Genomic DNA, 18,805 nt, shown 5'->3' with positions numbered 1-18,805 from the left:
TTATTGTCAAACCTTGAGGCACTTAAAACGCGGACAATCCTTATACTGTGATTCCACATGACTGCGAATGAATGAAATCTCTCTCAAACACAGGAGGAAAATTAGATCTTTTACGTGTCAAATTATAGCCAGCAATAAATATAAGTGTCAGCATTAGTCGACTACGAATGCCTTCAGCTGAGGGCACCTCTGTATAATAGTATTGCTTCAATCTTCCAGGTAAATTGAACCATTACTCTGAATAAATATTGCGACCATGGTCGAAGATGGTCGATGCATTACGAGCACAGCAGCTACCGATCGGATTCCTCCGAACGCGTCGCTCAGTCAAAGCCGTTTGGCACGTTGTACGTGTATTAGGGGCCTGAGGCCTCCTGCCACTCACATCCTCCACACCAACTCTAGCTACTGCATTGATTATGCAAATATCAGTTAATCACAATGCATCCAGTGAAAACGTGAATGTCCGAACGTTATCAGTCATATGCACAGATGTTTCCGTCCGGATGAGGAAGTGGTCTCGTCTCATGATACAGAATGAGAATGAGACACAGGAAATGAACAAAAGGCAAAAGTGCAGCGCCACCGTGGAACAAAGGAAACGCACTTAAAATAAACCGGATTAACGGAGCCGTTTCAGCACGATCTCGACTCTCTGGGAACCGCCGCTTCTCTAAATGACACCAGGCTTTTTGCGCCCGTCTACCCATTTACTAAAAAAAAAACCACGTTCTTGACTTCACGCTCGCTGTTTTTTTTTTTTTTTTTTTTTAGTATCCCGTATAAGTTAAATGATGATTTAGGAAAAAAAAAAATCACAATCACGAGGTGCTACTTGAGAATAATGAAGAAATACTCGCGTCGTGAGGTCGTCATCTTATTATACAACAATTGCACGCGGTCAAGACGGTCAAATACTAATCTTCTGTACTTCGTGATGAAAACGTTCCTCGGGTTTTAGTACGTCATTTTTAAGTAAATGGCATAAAAGCGGCAAAAGCTCCGTCACGGCCCTTTTGTAATGTACGATTTCATGCATGTGGAATATTGAATTCTATTCGGTTCTATTAGGATCATTCCTGCTCAAATGTTTAAGGACGTCAACGCGAACACAACAGAGGCAAATACATATTCAACAGAACATCATAAACAATCTGCAACGACTGCAGCAGAAAAGAGTAAAAACGCATCCAATCAAGTACACAAATAAAGACTGTTGGGATTTAAAAAACAAAATCTACACTGACATAATATCGAGCGGCATACCGTCACATACGTATTTCCATTAAAAAAAATAAGATACGTCACTATTGTGGCAATGGCACTGAGTCGCTGAACCACCCTCAGGCAGCTCGACACCGTCAGCCTCTGGGGGGGGTCTTTCACCTGCTGCCACTACACCACCACCGTCCCACACGGGGGCCTGAGAGTCGAGTCGCACCCCCTCGAGCCGGGCGTTAAACCAGCCGGGAGGCCAGAAGTGCTGAATCTGATGATTCCAGGCGCTTGGTCACGGTGCCGGTGGTTTATGCTCCGAGAAAAAAAAATAGATATTCAAGATGTATTTCCTCGCCAACGGCTACATTTTTCAGAACGAAGCAACGTTTCCTCCCGTTAGAAGTGAATCCATCGCGGCGGCGCACAGAGCTGCAGGTCGGCACCGTTGTGCCGGAGGCCCGTCGCGTACTTGTAGAATGAATACGTCGCGGTTTTCCCGGGAGCCGTCGTCACAAATCAAGGTTGGCAAACAAAGACAGCTGAGGCAGATGAGAAAATGAAAAATAAAAATACAGCGTGGAGGACTTGGAATGGGTCACGTTGGCTCCGCTTGGACTCGACTCCGGCCCCCGTGGACCGGTCTCAAGTAGCCTAGACTGCAGCCAGTCGAGAGTCAGCGGGCTTCAGTAAAAGGCAGGACTGGACGCAGTGGACACCTTGTTTACCTTGGGACGTTCACTCCGTGCATGCCTAACCGCGTCACCGGGGGAAACGGTAGCGGCACGCGTCGCAAGAAACGCAACATTTTCCGGGAACTCAGTGGGGCGTGACGCCGGCGATCGCCCGACAAAGCGAGTTCAAATCGCTTGAGACTCAAGTGAACACTCAAGCCTTCGTCCCGCAGGTGTCCCCGCCCGCTCGCATTAGACATTTTTGTGGCCCAGTGTTAAACGGTGTGTGTGTGTGTGTGTGTGTGTGTGTGTGTGTGTGCAGGGGGAAGGGCTTAGAAAGCAGTGCTGGCCATGCTTCCCGGAGCGAAGAGCCTCGGTACGCTGTCCTGGGACGTTTCCACGTGTCTGTAGGCCATCTTCCCCTCCTCGCCTGCTCCGCGTCGGGAACAGAAAACAGAAAAGTAGACGACGAATGAACCAATGCGTTTATCCAACAAACCCGATCATTGTGACAATCATTGTTATTACCGAGCACGAGCAGCGCTTGCTTGGCGGCCTCTCGCACCTCGTCCTTGTCCGTCCGACAGAGGTACACCAGCTGGTCGATGCTCTCTTTGGCCTTGAACGACATGGGGTTGGAACACAGCGGTCAGCGCGACGCGGACGTGCTACGCGGCGGCGGGCGGGCGGCGGGGAGGGGAGGGTGTGTTCGTACCTTGAGACAAGCCAAGGCCTTGCATCCGCACACTCTGGCGTCCACGTCCTCGTCTTCCAGCAGCTCCAAGCAGCCGACCAGAGCCTGAGGAGGGATGATGACGCCGCGCACCGACACGATGGAGGTTCCCGTCATTGCGAAAAAACAAAAACGGACATATCTCAGGCTTCCTGTCTGACTTGACTCAAGAACTCCTGAGTGTGACGGTAAACTTGGTTGGCCTGTATTTCTCTGCAAGATTCACACTAGGCTGCACTGCATTATGACCCCTGTTCACCTCGTAGTCAATATATATATATATATATATTCACGTATTAATACAATGTCTGTCTATTGTTCCGCATCTTTATTGTCGTGGCCATACAGACTTATCGTAAAAGAGGACGGTTCTGTTCTGGCTAAAAGATTTGTCTACAGTTAGCAGGTTCTTCTGCACGATGAAACTCTAATATTGCGCGATCCTCTTTCCACATAGTGACAAATATGTAATATATGAATATGCATTCGGCAAAAAACATTCCTAAGATAAGATTGAGCAGTTGGAAATAACAAAAACTCTAAATGTAACGCTCAATCTCCAACTTGGGGAGCTCCTGTAATGAGGCCTGGCTGTAGTGATGCCTTCGATCGATATTTTCTCTCCCATGTTCAATTTTTACCGGCGTTGCTTTACAGTGACGCTGAAAATAAACAACGTGGGAAAGACAAAAATGTCAGCGTGCAAAAAAATATCATTCCTGACATTTAGTGAGGGACTGTATCTGGATGTCTAAATGACCCCCCCCCGACCCCTCAGAGACTCAACCGACGTCACAGGTGTTTTGTGAGTGCGAGAGTCGACGCTTTAAGCGGCGCTGCCGCCCGTCACGTCACCACGGCAACGTCAGAAGACACGACTCGTGATTGAGGAGATCGATTTCTCAGATTCAAACGTCTCGCGGGCTCCTTTTTCGTAATGTGAGAGGTTATTTTAAACAGGGTTTACGTTTTTTTTTCAATTTCTTTTTTGTTAGATTTAGTCTTGAATGAATGAATTAGTAAATATTCGCTGACTTTGATTGGTCTTGCAGGCCAATGAACTCGGACAGACGTGGTTCATTGGTATGAATTCCGCTTTTTTTCTCCCAGCAGTCTGACATGAGGTGAAAAGGTCAACGATCGCCGCGTACGCGCTACAGTAAAACGCTCTCACCTGCTCTCGGGGCCGGGGCCGCGCGGCCAGGCTCCTCAGCGCGGAGCTGGCGGACGCCGACACTTTGCCTCGGGGGTCTTTCAGCAGCTTGGCCACGGCGTGAAGCCCCTCCCCCTGCAGGCCGCGCTCCGCGGGGCGGCGCAGGGCGCGCACGATCGCGTCCTGGTCCCGCGAGGCCAGGCTCCGCGCCAACCACACTGTCGGGACGGAGGGTCAACGACACTGTCAACGCCGGGTTCCCACGCGGCTGCCGCCCTTTTTTTTTCCCGGGAGGACGCGCCGAAACTGCCAAAGCGTCGAGCTTTTCGGGGGGGGGGGGGGGGGGGGGGAAACGCGCGGCCGATACCTTCCTCTGCCAGCTCCGTGACGAGCGTCTCCATCTCTGCGACGCTGTTGGCCTCCAAGTAACTCCACCACTGGAACAGGGTCACCGTCGCCGCGTCCCTGCTGCCGTCGCGCCGCGGCAACCGCTGGTCCAGCACGCGCTCCACCAGGGTCAGGAAGACTGGCGCAAGCCAACACGGGCAGGTGTTAACAACACGCACGCACACGCACGCACGCACGCACACACGCGCGCAGATTTACCTGTGTCGGCCATGTTGCCGGCCCTCTCGGGCAGGACCCCGGAGTAGGTGGTGGACAGTGCGTCCAGGAAGCTCTCCGCCGACACGCTGTACACGCTGCCCTGGCCCACACACCGTTGCCATAGCGACACGGAACCGAGGCACAGACCCAGCTGGGGCACCACTGAGACAAGAGGAGGCGACGGGGCGGCGATGTGAAGAAAGAGGAAAGATGCGAGGGAGTTAGCCCTTTTTTTATTGTCGGACCAACCTGCTCAACAAGTTCCACCTTGTATTAAGGTACGTCCGGAGTACGTAATGCGTCGTCAATGCGATAACGTATGGACACGGGTAAGGAGCAGCGGCTTCCGTTATTGCATATCCATTTCTTACTGTTCATATCTTATTATTCACTTATTACACTTTACATATGCACATACACTTTTTTGCTATTTTGCACTTCTGGTTGGATGCTAAACTGCATTTTCGTTGCCTCAGTGGCAATAAAGTTGAATCTAAATCGAATCCAATTCTCACCTTCGGACGCCCGGCGGCGCCTGGGCTCGTCCGCGGCGACGCGTCGAACGGCCTCCAGCACCCGAGCCTCCCTCAGCAGTCGGTCCAAGGCGTACATCTCCCGGCAGCGCAGCGGGCCAAACACGCCCAGACGCTGAAGAAGACGTCACGCCCGTTTGCACCGTTTATTGGGTCTCATTGCACACTGCGAGTTCTCAGTAAAGAATATATTAAAGCTTCTCCTCCTCCAAGACGCTTGGTCAGACCTTCCTGCTCCGCTAAGGTATAAGTTAAGTATTAAAAAGGACTTTTGTACTGCTGCTTGATTTGAAGGCCTGTTGCCCTGTTGATTACAATAAATAGGTCTAAAAAATATGTTTATTATTGTTCAGTACTATTTATATTCATTACATTTAAAAAGCAGGACTTATAAGTTACTTAAAAGTTTCTTTCCAGAGTAACTCATTACTTTTGATACACAGTAACTGGTAAGTAATTTAATTACCTTTAAATGAAGTAATTAAATACTCATTTTCAACATGTATCACTGCATGTTAGTCTGTAATGAATACTTTGAGTTCTCTCCAGAACACCGAATCCCACCACATTTATCAGAGGACAAAACTAGTCGGGTGTCATTTTCCCAGAGAAATCTGCCTTTGCTCCTACAGCATTTAGTGTAAAAATACAATACTAATGAGTGAAACGTAATACTTTTCTGTTTCCGTAGTAGTAAAGATCCCACTGCCACTGAAAACAACTACAGCGGCTGAAGCTACATAAAACGTTATTTTGATTTAGTGATTTCTGAAGGAAACTAATGCATTTAACCCTCTTGAAGCGCTCATATGCTTCAAATAAGGTACTGACGGAAAATAATGTTCCTACTTCATCCTTGAGGTATTATGAACACAGCTGTTAGAAGATTAGATTCAACGATTAAAGCGCCTTCAACCTTTTTTCGTCACAACAGCACTTCGGGTTCAACTTCACGAATTCGCCAGAAGAAAATGGGCACTTTTGATGAAGGAAAAGGGAATTTCATACTTGATTCTACGATATTCACGACAAACAATCACACTCATCAATCCCAGAAATGATAAAGAAGTTGTCCTACCAACAGCTGGGTGCTGCAGTTCTTCAGGTGCACCACCAGGCAGCCGTCCAAGGTGGTGCAGCCAGTGGTGAGGGGGGAGGGGGGGCTGTCCCAGCCGCCCTCCTGCAGAGACCTGCGCACGCACACACACACACACACACACACACACACACACACACACACACAGTAGTCCCGTATTTGGTCTGTGTGTAATCAATAACCTTGTTAAAAGAATCAGGTGCAAGTGACTGAGAATGAATGCTGCTTCATAGTAGAACGGTTATAAAACAGTGACCCAACTACTCCGTAAAGCTTCTTTAACTACTTAACACTAATAATCAAATAATCAAAATGCATGACTCCTTTCCTAAGCAACAAATTAGATGCCATTTTTAACTGACGTCATCATTTAAAAACAGGGATGTGACCTCGTGTACGACCACAGGCCGCGGCAAGAATCTGGCCATCAAGCCAATGCACATTAATCCTCCGAAGGCCAAATTGAGGGAGAAGTCATGAAAACCCGTGTTTTTTCAGCCTGTTCTCTCAGCCGCAAACTGATTCTCCACTCGTCTGCTTGCAGAAACACAGCATTTCTTTCACACAGGAACGAATCTTAATTCGTTTATTTGGATTAAAAGTATCCCGACAATTGTGCCAAGGAAGGACTTTTATTAACTTTGGACACTGTCTGAGAGGAGCGTCCATGACAGATGACCGTGAACCCTATTCCTCCATCAATCTTTGCTGCACCTATTTCTAAAAAAAGCGTCGTTTGTGCATTTGTGAGGTGAAAAGCTGCCGACATGATGGGCAGGTTGACTTGATGAAGACTTGATGAAGAGTGCGCGGCGGCCTCGGACAAACCCCCCCCCCCCCCCCCACACATGCGGTTTGGGGGTTTTCCCGAGCGAGCACTGACCTGCCACTTCCGCTCTTCTTGCCCTTCTCCTCTTCCTCCTCCCAGTCGGACGCGTTGAGGAAGTCGAAGCTGCCCAGAGCCGTTTCCACCGCGAGGCTGGCCACGCTGGCCGTCCGGCTGCGCCGGCCGCCCTGCACGCGCAGTCATGTGTCGGCTTAATGTGATTGACGGCTCTCTGAGACGTACGCGCTTAACTTCTGGTGATGATGTATTTGAACTACCGCCGTGGCTCCGTGTGACCGTATCTTATTTGACTGATTCAAATGAAACCTCCCATCCTCATCTCCTTAATCCGTCGTACGTCATTCGTCGACGCTCTTTATAGTCTTTATTTAATGTCTTTATACCTTCTAACATAAAAGACGCCGTGGTCCGTGCATATCGGATTTTTCAAATCATAATGTATTATGCACATTTACAAAATATTCACACGGGGATTTTTGTGTGGATCACACAGAGACGTTATGCCTTCCAGAGATGCTGAACACGAATCACTTCTTCCCTATGGAAGTAAATCTGTGTCATCGGATTTTGAAAGAAAAAGGTGATTGAATTTCTAGCACTGAATATTTATGCATTGAAATCATGTATCTGAATGTTTTTCAACGGTAAAATATTCAACTGCAAAAAATTCAACCGCAAATAATTCAATGCAAAAAAAATTCAATGCAAAAATTCAACGCAAAAAAATTCAATGCAAAAAAATTCGAACCGCAACATCCGGGAACCCAAGGAAGAGCAACCGATTCTAGATCATACGCTGCAGCGGCTCCTATGCGCTCTACAGGCGCGTTCCTGGTTGCAAAACTCCGCCAATCCCTCCTAATAGCTCGTGGAAGCATCCCAGCATCAGCTGTCTATTACTGAATCGTACAGACACAAACCACACTGATGGCATGAAGTTAAAGTTAAAACACTCAACGAAGCCCCGTTATTAATGGACATGGCTGAAATCCGGTCATCATAGTCGACAAGCCCAAGTTGTATTGGGGCGCTCGCTCCTTTTGCTTGACGCACGCTCCGATCTTGAATCTAGAATCGATTGCTCTTCCTTGTGTTCCCGGATGTTGCGGTTCGAATTTTTTTTGCATTGAATTTTTTTGCATTGAATTTTTGCATTGAATCTTTGCATTGAATTTTTGCATTGAATTTTTGCATTGAATTTTTGCATTTGAATTATTTGCGGTTGAATTTTTTGCAGTTGAATATTTTAACGTTGAAAAACATTCAAATACATGATTTCAATGCATAAATATTCAGTGCTAGAAATTCAATCACCTTTTTCTTTCAAAATCCGATGACACAGATTTACTTCCATACTTCCCTGCTACCCGAGGAGCATTTGGGTTTAAAACAATGTCGTTCGCCTCGCCATCAAATACTAATAACAAGCACCGAAGACACAAAAGCGTGACATGGTGTGCCGTCACTTCTACTCGAGAACTAGCTCCGGGAGCCTCGCTCGTCCTCACCTTCAGCGTGACCTGCAGCAGCCTCAGCTCCTGCTCCAGCAGTTGCAGCTCGGGGAATTGTCCTCTGTAATCATCCAAAGAGGAAATCACGGCCACCAGGGCGTCCTCCAGCCCACTGTCCACCGGACCGCCCCCCTCCTGGGGCAGACAATCTGCTCCTGCGCCGCCCTCCTCCTCCTCCTCCTCCTCCTCCTCCTCCTCCTCCACAGACACCCGGCGGGCCACGTACGTCAGGTCCACGCTCTCTGGCCGCGCGTCCGCTCCGGAGCCGGACGAGTCGGCGCGGCGGGGGGTGGTCCCCGGGGTGCCGCTCGGCAGCTCCATCTCGACGTCGCTCACGGAGAGCCCCCCCGACGCCAAAGGCGCCGCCTCCCCGGACTCGGCCGGCCTGTCCGTCGGCGCGGCGCCGTCGGCGCTGTTCTCGCTGATGTGGCTCAGGGAGCGCGAGTAGCCGCGGGAGGAGTGGCCGTCGGTGGTGGTGGCCGCCGCGTCCCGGTCCTCGCCGTCGGGTCCGGTCATCACCGGGGCCGGGCCCTTTTCCTCCTCCCTGCAAGGCAGCCTGGGTGTCAGTTCGTGTCGGTGTGAAACACAACGTATCGATGAAAAGACATCGGCTTATCAGACTCATCACCCGTTGCTCTGTGTTTGGTCTCCGGAGGAGTCGGCGGCTTCCCGGAGCGGGCCGACCCTCGGCGCGGGGTTTGGTGGAGCGGAGGAGCGGAAGGAGACGTCGGGCTGAGAGGAGGACCTCCCGCTCGCAGCTGGCTGGATGTCTGGGGTCACCACCACGGACTAGAGAGAGAGAGACACAGGTGGAAGAGTCATGCAGACTGACAAGTTGCGTCCACGATTCTCCGCACACTGACTTTATGCACGCTTTCATTTAAACAAAAGGAGTTGAGTTACCGGAACCCGGGACATTAAATTGTTAGACTGCACATGCAGCACTTTGTCGAGAGGGGGCGGCTTTGCAGGCGGCTTGGACTGCAGCCATCCAATAATTGTCACTTTAACTGTAATTCATCACTTTGTCGTCACTCGTCACTTTGTGCACTTTATGCTTAATAGTTCTTTTTTTAAACTTTTTTAATATTTAAAATTTGTAACTTTATTCCCTCGTTTTATACTAACCCATAGCCTTATTCTACTAACCCATTGCATTAGCATTTCATTTTACTTTATTTTGTTACTTGTGCGCTGTTGTCTTGTCTATTGTCACACTGTCTACTGTCGCGCACCAACCGCCAAGACAAATTCCTTGTATGTTTGGCATATTTTGGTAATAAATGTTTCCTGATTCCTGATAAACTATGACAAATATATATTTTTTTCTTGAGGAGTTCTAGGTGATCTATGCAGAAACCGCCTGCACCCTGGTTTGCACTGTTAGCTATTAGCGCTGGAAACGCGGTTATCTGCGCGGCGGCGGCGGCTTTACCCCGACTGAAAAAGGGTAATTACTCATTCCAAGAAAGGTATGTCCTCAGAGAGGGGGAAAAAGCTCCAGGTGGAACATAATACACCTGCACATTATTAAACAGGGAAACAAAGTGACATAATAATTAAATAAAGTTAACGGTTGACTAAAACGGCTTTAACAAGGGACCTTGTGACCAGTGGTTTTGTTCTCGTCTCATCTAAAAACAGATGGGAGCAAAGACGAAAAAACAGTTTTACAAGCTAAATAAAGTAAAAGCCACATAAATGACTCTGTTGGACCAACCATCACGGCCCACTGCATGAATCGCCACGCGCTATAGACGCAGGGTTCAGGTGGAGACCCTTCCACTGCTGATCTCGCATGCAAGCCAACGGCCCTCGCGATAAAGAGACCCGAACGGGACGACAAATCCACCATCCCATCCCCGCGTGCCTCACCTTGTGACGCGCAGAGCCGCGCAGGCCGACCGCAGACAGCCGAGGACTGGAGGAGTCGTCGGAGGATTCTGATGAATTAGACCACGCCGTTCCATTCTCAAACTCCTCGTGACGCCGGAGCATGTTCTGGAAAAGAGCAGCGCTCGTTTTAAAAAATAGGGGGGGCTGGACCGATGGGGAAAAGAAGCGCTCGCTTACGTGGCCCCCGACGATTCCGCCGTCATGGAGGCCCAAAAAAGAGCAAAACCAGTTCACTTCCATTCCGGGTCCGGGAGCTGCTAGCAGGCTAATTCTGATCGACGCAAACACCAGTGACACCATCTTCCTTGCGGACACGTCAAAGAGCACGTGTGTGCGTTGATCGGTCGACAGCGGACATATATGAAAATGTGTTGATTGGGTTCAATTGTGACCGTTTCTGAGGCGTGTTGCAATCTGGCGAACCCAAAATACATTACAGGTCATTTGGCAGACGCTTTTATCCAAAGCGACTTACATTACACTTTAAACCCATGGCTTTTTTTCACATTTATGCCCGGGGAGCAATTAGGGGTTAGGTGTCGTGCTCAGGGACGCTTCGACATGGAACATGGGGCAGCCTGGGGGCCGCCTGGAATTGAACCAACAACCTTGTGCTTCACAGCACACCTTCTCTAACCCCTGCGCCACGACAACCCCTATCGACCCCAATCACCTTCATTTGTTCTCTTCACATTTGCTTCCGTTTCATTCACGGCAATGACTGGGACACCAAAACAAACGGCTACAAAAACAGCTGATCAATCATTCATTAAATTGTTTTATACGTTTCTCTATAAATCTATACTTATAATATATTACATTGCACCCACAATCCGGTGGGCAGCGGCGGTTTGAGACATAGGGTCCAACGTCAGGGTGCAGGGTTGTCGAGTCCCAGTTGAAAACATCCTTGAACAGTTTGTATTACCAGTAAAAAGGGCTTCGTAACGCACCACCTGAGCTAAAAAGGTGAACAGCATTGGAAAACCCATTTTACACGTGGAATCAAAAGAGGGGGCTGCGTCCTTCCAATTTCCTTGTAAATTTCAAAAACTGTTTGTCATGAATGGGGGGACAAGATGTTTCCTTCAGTGACGTGGGCTCCAAAGTCGTAGCTTTTTAACGCCTTTTCACACGGGGGCCTTTGCCCTCAGCCGCACAGTGTGAGATGTTCCAAGACTTGAGGATAATTTAGGTTGTAAAAATGTAGTTGTCGCAATTACAGCCTTAACCATAACTCCCGGCGACACTAAAGAGACAAAGAACAATGCTTTTGAGCGAATGCACCTTCTCAAATCTGAAAAGAAGGCGAGAAAAGAACATTGGTGTATGATAAAAAGATAGCTGACGATGAATATTTCCATATTTCAATTGAAATGATTTGATTTGACGGCCAGCTGTGGACTACATACACATGTTAATACGACTGCTGTGCTACTTGAATAAATATGGGACTAAGCCTACTACTGCTCTCTAGGTTTCTACACCACCGTTACTGTCACTCATCAATCCACCAGCGGGGTTTGCGTTTGGACATTCAGGGTGGGGGGGGGGGGTCGGAGAGAGGGGGGGAGGTTCTCCACCGTATTGACTTACTGCAGTGGGCGGCCTTGTCGGCGAGCTGTCGCTACAGGAACAGCTCTGGCTAATCGTGTCTCGGAAGATGTCCAGCATCGGCCAGTGCTGCCGCCCGGTCAGACTCCGAGGCAGAGACTGCACGTCGATGGAGCGGCGGGTCGGACAAAAGGGAAAGTTAAGGGGTTCCGCCGGGTTAAAAACTCCCATTTCCCCCGTCACTAAACCCGGAGACCTGAACTGCTTTTTTTTCCTCACAGTACACAGCCAGTTCCAGACACGATGACAACTATGACTATGACTATGATATTGCACAGAATACCCAATTGTTGTAGACTAGAGAAGTTGCAGCGGGACACCGGGGACGAGTCTCCTAGAAAAGCAAGCAGAACCCTAAAGGACTCACGTAGAAGGCCTGTTCCCGTAAGGAGGGCGTGTCAGGAGGACTCTGGTTGAAGATGGTGGAGATTCTCTTACTGACGGTGGGGACTTTGTTGACAGAACTTGCCACTGATCCCAGGTCATCTTTATCAAATGGACTGACAAGAGTGGGGGGGGACAAAGAGCAAATTAATAAATATAATGTTAAAGGTACAACGAGGAACTCATTCTATGTTGATTTTGGCGTCATTTTACTTTTACTACCCGTTCTCCCTTGGACCTTGGCCTCCTTGTGATTTTACACGGAATCAAACTTCTGGGAACCGCTGACATGCATTCAAAATAACTACATAGAAATCTACTCTCCAATGACCTTGTTTACAGACGAAGGCGTCAGTATGCAACGGAGACCGATTTATAACACGTCAAAACTTTAAGAAATGTTCTTAGTAAACTCAACAGCGCTTCATGTTATTGACCAACAGTAGATTCTCAGTACGCTGAAATCATTGTTGGCCAAACTTACTTCCAGGTGACTTCAAGGCTCAGTTTAATAGTCCCAAGGTCATTAATGTCCACGGCAACCGTCTGGGGGAGGGCAGCAAACAGGTCTTTGGTCTCGCAGCAAACACTCCCCACCGCCACGTGATTGGCTAAGCCCTTCAGCTCCGTCACCTAGGAGACGACAGGAACACGATCAAAAGCGTTGGCTGCCCTCGACGGGGGGTCGGTCGCTCGGGCCGAGGCCGCTGCGGCGTGTCAACGCACTCAGTGTTGAAGGTAAATCTGTGTGATGGGCACAAGGGGGCGATACGGAGTATTCACGCCGTCGTTAAGGACTGACCTTCACGCAGAGGAACTCACTGACGAGCGGCACGAACGCCGTCTCCTCGCTGTCCCACACCTGCTTGCCGTTGAGCTCTATTCTGCCCCGGAGCTTCCACCGCTGCCTGCCGAACTTCATGAAGACCTGAAAAAACGCGTCACGCAGACGTCTCAGACGCGCCGGTTGACGCCTTTTCACGCGAGGCCTTTGCCCTCAGCAGCACAGTGTGAGATGTTCCGAGGCTTGAGGGTAATTCGGGTTGTACAAATTGTAGGTCTTGCAATTCCAACCAGACGTGCCGGTCGTCTGCCCACCTACCTCACATGGTTTCCTGAGTCAATTTGAATCCATCTATTTTTCATGAGTAAATGTGGTAAAACCTTTTAACCAGTTAAAAGTTCCTTAACAATAATGCTATAATTATAATAACAATAGACAGATACAAAAATAACAGTATGAACACAAGACATAAGGAAGTTAATCATTACGTCATTTCGAATGTTTATTTATTGTGTTATAATTTGTATTATGATTTTTTGTGTGTTCATAACTCAGTATAGTATAAGATCCTTAGTATTCGGATTGGTTTGGCTATTAGAACAGATCAGAGAAACTAACCTCATACTGATCACCAGCACACAACCTGGCGAATCCCGCCAGACCTGAAAGACAAATGGAAACGGATATCGAAACGTTTGGAGCTTCAAACACACCGTTCTTCTTCTGCGTCCTAGGTCATTCCAAGGCACCGATCTATTGTGAAGAGATTCGTTTTCATAACACGTCCGTGAAGGTGGTTAGCACGGTCTCCTCACAGCAAGAAGGTCCTGGCTTCTAGTTTATGATTATCATTACATCTGATTTACTTCTGATGACGGGGAAGTAGCTACATTTTGTTTTAATCAACACACCGTATCAATGTATGAAGAGGGACATGTGAGGATTTGTCCTGACGAGGAACCCGGCGTGTGAACCAACCCGGGCCGTGGTTCCTTCTTACCTTTCATTCGGATGTGGAACTCCCCCAGCTGGTTCTCCAACTCGCTCTCCAACAAACACATGTTCTGCAGAGAGGGAGACTTTTTATCCATTTCTACAAATACGAATTGAAGAGCTTTGGTTTGTAAATCCACTCCTCATTTATCTCCCTTCGCTCTGTTTCCGCGACCGTTTCTCCACCGTCTCAGTTTGCGTCCTCACCCTCTCTCCTCCGTCCCCTTCGTCTTACCTCCGTGTACTCTTTGTATCCTTTATTGGCTTCTGCTAAACTTTCTTTGGCCTCCTTGCTGATTTGCGAGGCATTGAAAGCCTTCGCCAGCTTGTTGGCTCCGTCCCGAAGTCTCCTCTGCAGGCAGTAGGCTTCGTAGAGCTCCTCGATCTGGGGAAAGAGGGGCGAGAGGGTACGTCCTTCTACCCGATGAAGCCTTGCCTTGAGGCAGGTTTCAACCATTACACCCAACGCTATGCAAAATGTTTATATAAAGTCATTGCATTCAGAGACTTGAAAGGGAGAGTTTGGGGGATTCGAAGTGGGGGTGTTGTCCGCTGACAGCAAAATGTCATTTTGTTGGGATTTCACGGTGGAAGTAGGCCTCAAATGCAGACCGGGTCTCAAACAAAATCACTTCTTCATAACTGAGATGCCTCGGGAGCAAGCAGGGAATACAACGGCTGGGAAGCAGGAACATCAGAGCTCAGCATCAAAAACCAAAAATGACAAACAGACCGACCACAAGACACGGGAAACACATGGTTTGAATACACTGAGGAGGCGCAGGTGATTGGACACAGGAGGGAACAAGAAGGGACGAGGCAGACAGGCAGGAAGGGAATTTAACCCAGGAAATACAAAGTAAAACAACCCAAACACCCCAACGGATCTCATAAAGGCCCCGGCTAAAAACACGATATACACGCTTACTGCTTTGTCTTTCCAACAAGGAACTAAAGCCATTATTTTGCTCTCTTCGGTGACAAAACCAGTAACTTCGCCTCTGAGGAAACGGACGGCTGGTTTCGCTGCGGCTAGTTAGTGTGTGTTATTGTGTGACTTTGAGGTTTCCTAAAGGGTCTGTCTAATGTCGCTCGATGTAACGGCTAGAAATCTGTTTCACATGGCACACACTTTCAACCGGTATTGATATCTTTGGTTGCTGACAGTGGTGTACGACCCAAATCTAAACCAAGCGGTCTTTACTCAAAAACTATTGTGGGGTCATTTTTGGAATGAAATCATGAGCAGGCTTTGTTTGAGGGGGATCGCGGTGGTCTTACCTTGCTGAGGTGAAACTCCAGTCGTCTGATGTACCGCTCCGTCACCTTCACTTGCTGCCAGAGGGAAGCACAAAGTCACAATCTAATTTGCAACACAAACGCAGCTCTTTGGAAATGTGCACTATACTGAATTACGTCAACTACAGGTGAACATGGGGGACGGTGTTGAATTTGCATCCATCACATTCCCGATACAATATTCCCGAGCGGCAAAACAACTTTTGCATATTAGTGGGGTGAGCGATAAGATTGTGATCCGCTCAGATTCCCCCCCCCCACAGCTCAGCCCAGTAAGGGGGAAACTCTACACAATTTCACGCTGATCTAATTTGTGATATGGCGCGTGAGTTCCATGATCCGTCGCTCTGTTACATCCTACGTACGGAGTGGTCTCAAGTCTCCTCGAGCGGAGAACGAGGTCGTTCTCCTTTCTGCGTACGTCGATTTAAAAACAAATCGATACGCTCTAATTTCCGTAATGAGCACTTTGTTATTTTTAACTACCGTAATTAGAAATGAAGGCATGTCTCTGATGTACCCCCCCCCCCCCCCCCTTGACTCTCGGCAGTTGAGATAAGAACAGTACCTTGCGTAAGGATTCCACCACCCTGCAGAGCTCACGTGCCAACACGCATAGTACTTTGAAGGTGCAAAATACCTTTTATTATAGTGACAATCGACAACGACGACAAAAAAGTTGTTGGATGCATAAGTATTCACCCCCCCCCCCCTCTGACCCCCCCACCCCACTTCTTCTCGGCCAAAGCTGAAGCTCAGTCAATCAGTTTGGATGGAGGTTAAGGGGTTGAAGACATATGCGCTCAACATATGACAAAATGTAGAAAAGGGGTCTGAAGGCCGGATGCGCTGGATGGAAGAATTCTCTGTAGCTCACCTTGTCCAACTCATAGAGGAAACCCTGTGGAGGCAGAGAACATCAGGCTATCAGTGTCTCACGTTCTTTCATTTAGTGGCACAATGTAATGTTCACCTTTGAGGATAATTGGTATTTTCCTTCGTCATGTCTAGTAGACTGAATGCCACAGGTTGAAACAGCACACGCATAATAGCGTAGCGGTGTCTAAATCAGACAGAAGACGAATCTGGGTTGTGCTTTGAGTGCTGAGCCACACGGTGTGGTGAGAACATACCAGCCTCGAGTTCCTTTTTGATTCTTTCATCTGTCGGCTGAGGCTGTCCGACTCCATCTGATGAACCTGCAGGTAGGACCTGAGAGAATAAACACACAAACAAACGCGCAATGACAGACGTATCAAAGTGTAAGCGATTAGGGTGAGGCTCGCTCAAGATACTTTGGAGTTCTCACGAGGACTAAATCCACAAAATTTCCACCACAGCTGATTTCCTTACAAGAAACAACAGGGGTCTCAGAAACTTTGCCTGCACTCTTTACAAGAGCAAAGAAAACGGAATGTTTTAATTCGTTATTTCTTATTGCTGAAAAGCACAAATTTTATTTATATTTCCAGGTTTTGTTTTGTTTTGCAGCATGTTCATATTTCTACCTTGTATAATTTTGACAGGGGATATTTTTATGGAGAGTAAAATAATTTGGGATATTTAAAATCTAAGTTTTTTTTTTAAATATAAAATGACAAAAGCAAAGAAATTCAAATGTTTTGATTTGTTATTTTAATGTTTACTTTGATCACAAGCACTGTCACAACTTTTATTAATTTTTTCAGGCGTTTTTTTGCAGCATGTTCATATTTCTAACTTGTATAATTTCGACTGGATATATTTTTATGGAGAGCAAGATAATTCAAGTTATTTAAAGTTTAAGTTTATTTATTCCAGAATAACATTCCTGTCTGTTTGTATTTATACTAAAAAGAAACATTTAGTTTTAGTGTGTTCAATAAATGTTTATCCTGTTCGGCCGACCTGAAGTGTGTTTTGAATTTTGGCCCCCTGTGCAATTGAGTTGGACACCCCTGGTCTATCGTTTGGAACGGTGTGCAGCATTATTTGATTGGTTTGTGATGGGTCTCTCTTATGAGATGGTATGTGGCAGAATAATCAGGGTTCAACAGGGAGAGCCCTCAAAAAAGGGGACGTTGTGGGCTTATGAGGTTTTTAAAGGTCACATTATTGTAGAAAGTCAGGTTTGTCTGTCCCTTTAAAATAAAAAAACATTAAAAAAGGTGCTACATGAGGACCAGGAAAAGTATCCGGCTCAATCCGAACAGCCTATATTCAGACACTGTAAACCAGCAGTCAGGACCGTGTGACGGTGTACTCACTGAAGGCCTTTCTTCAGGGCCTCGTAGATCTGGTCCAGGCGCTCCGGTTGAGGGACCTTGGGTGGTGGGTTGGACTTGGCGGACAGGTTGAACATTCTACTGGCTCTGCTGGGCTTCCTGCTGAGAGCTGGAGCGCTGAACACCGAGAGGTTCCTGCAACATCAGCAGGATCATCCTTTAAACATCCCCTCCTGACATCAGCGGGATCCAACTCGGTTTTCATTTGACAGCATTGTCGTATCACGTATTGACACTATATCGGTCTGCGTCTTCAACATACATTTATACACGTTATAATGATTATTGATTTTTATGATTATATAAGTTATCCTATTTCAACACAGCGCTTTCTCGTTACGTCAACAAATGTTCCTGTTACACATAATTAACCGATAATGTAATCAAAGTAGTGTCATTGTACCATGATAAATTGGTATGCCGTACATATTCTTATGTTTGTTGTTTAAATTAGTTATACAGTAAACAGATTTATTGCAACAATAAAACAATAATTATTTTCCAGCTACATATTTTGTATCGTCAAAGAAAGCCGTAGAGGAATAGTATGTGCCACGGTTATCCTGGACAGGAAAGTACCAGTTGTCCCAGTCAATTGAGTCCCCAGCCAACAACACAGGGGAATGAAAATATTTCACTTATTAATAGCAACAAGGAGGACATTTTGGTGGAAAAAAAGAGGTAGAGTCTCTGAGCACCAGTTCCTTTAACATTGTTATAACACTACATATGTATTTGTATTAGTGATTAAACTTATTTCTAACAAGAACCAACATATGTCAGTACAAATTTTAAATATTGGGTGAAAAGTGAAAGTGAAAAGCATCTCAGCATATTTTTATTACAAGTGGCAGCAATAAACTGCTATTGTTCCAGTTTATGCCCAAAAACACTATACGAAACATCTTGATTCTTCAAGGTTAAATTATGATAATCCATATTGGACTATTTCTCAACTGTATGAGCACACAAGTTCACTTAGGGCATTTGGGGGATGTAGTGGAAATCTTGCCATTGTTCTGTAATCCACATTACCACTACTGTTGCCGTCTTGTGTGTTGGCACCAAGCGTGACGCTCCGCAGACCGATTAACCTGGACTGAACCCTACCGGCTCTGACGTGGCCAGTCGCCTCACTAAAGGAGCACTTCAACATTTCTCTTTACTAAATCACCAAGAACTCTAAGATGTCTCTTTAGATGG

General features: G+C 47.2%; 1 protein-coding gene across 4 annotated transcripts in view; it reads right to left on the bottom strand.

Annotated features, from left to right (window-relative positions):
• Nucleotides 1-108: 108 nt before the first annotated feature.
• The window catches only part of LOC120809291 (rho family-interacting cell polarization regulator 1-like), a 36,619-nt gene continuing 17,922 nt past the window's right edge, over nt 109-18,805 (bottom strand). For 2 of the 4 annotated variants that reach the window (XM_078082337.1, XM_078082338.1), the window contains exons 3-25: nt 17,585-17,737; nt 16,472-16,550; nt 16,216-16,239; nt 15,321-15,374; nt 14,275-14,424; nt 14,047-14,110; nt 13,665-13,708; nt 13,065-13,190; nt 12,747-12,895; nt 12,246-12,378; nt 11,861-11,977; nt 10,244-10,369; nt 8,997-9,157; nt 8,366-8,912; nt 6,894-7,024; nt 5,993-6,104; nt 4,897-5,029; nt 4,382-4,543; nt 4,143-4,301; nt 3,797-3,993; nt 2,605-2,688; nt 2,418-2,508; nt 109-2,319 (exon numbers count right to left, since the gene is read on the bottom strand). In XM_078082337.1, the coding sequence (XP_077938463.1) occupies nt 2,222-2,319; nt 2,418-2,508; nt 2,605-2,688; nt 3,797-3,993; nt 4,143-4,301; nt 4,382-4,543; nt 4,897-5,029; nt 5,993-6,104; nt 6,894-7,024; nt 8,366-8,912; nt 8,997-9,157; nt 10,244-10,369; nt 11,861-11,977; nt 12,246-12,378; nt 12,747-12,895; nt 13,065-13,190; nt 13,665-13,708; nt 14,047-14,110; nt 14,275-14,424; nt 15,321-15,374; nt 16,216-16,239; nt 16,472-16,550; nt 17,585-17,737 (3,094 nt within the window). In that variant the 3' untranslated portion in view covers nt 109-2,221. The remainder of the gene's footprint in view (nt 2,320-2,417; nt 2,509-2,604; nt 2,689-3,796; nt 3,994-4,142; nt 4,302-4,381; nt 4,544-4,896; nt 5,030-5,992; nt 6,105-6,893; nt 7,025-8,365; nt 8,913-8,996; nt 9,158-10,243; nt 10,370-11,860; nt 11,978-12,245; nt 12,379-12,746; nt 12,896-13,064; nt 13,191-13,664; nt 13,709-14,046; nt 14,111-14,274; nt 14,425-15,320; nt 15,375-16,215; nt 16,240-16,471; nt 16,551-17,584; nt 17,738-18,805) is intronic. The other 2 variants (XM_078082340.1, XM_078082341.1) reach the window with 1 other exon arrangement.

This window comes from Gasterosteus aculeatus, chromosome X (genome assembly GCF_964276395.1).
Source record: "Gasterosteus aculeatus chromosome X, fGasAcu3.hap1.1, whole genome shotgun sequence".
In the NCBI taxonomy this organism is placed as follows: domain Eukaryota; kingdom Metazoa; phylum Chordata; class Actinopteri; order Perciformes; family Gasterosteidae; genus Gasterosteus; species Gasterosteus aculeatus.
Note: the sequence above shows the minus strand (reverse complement) of the source record. Positions and strands in the feature narration are given on the sequence as shown.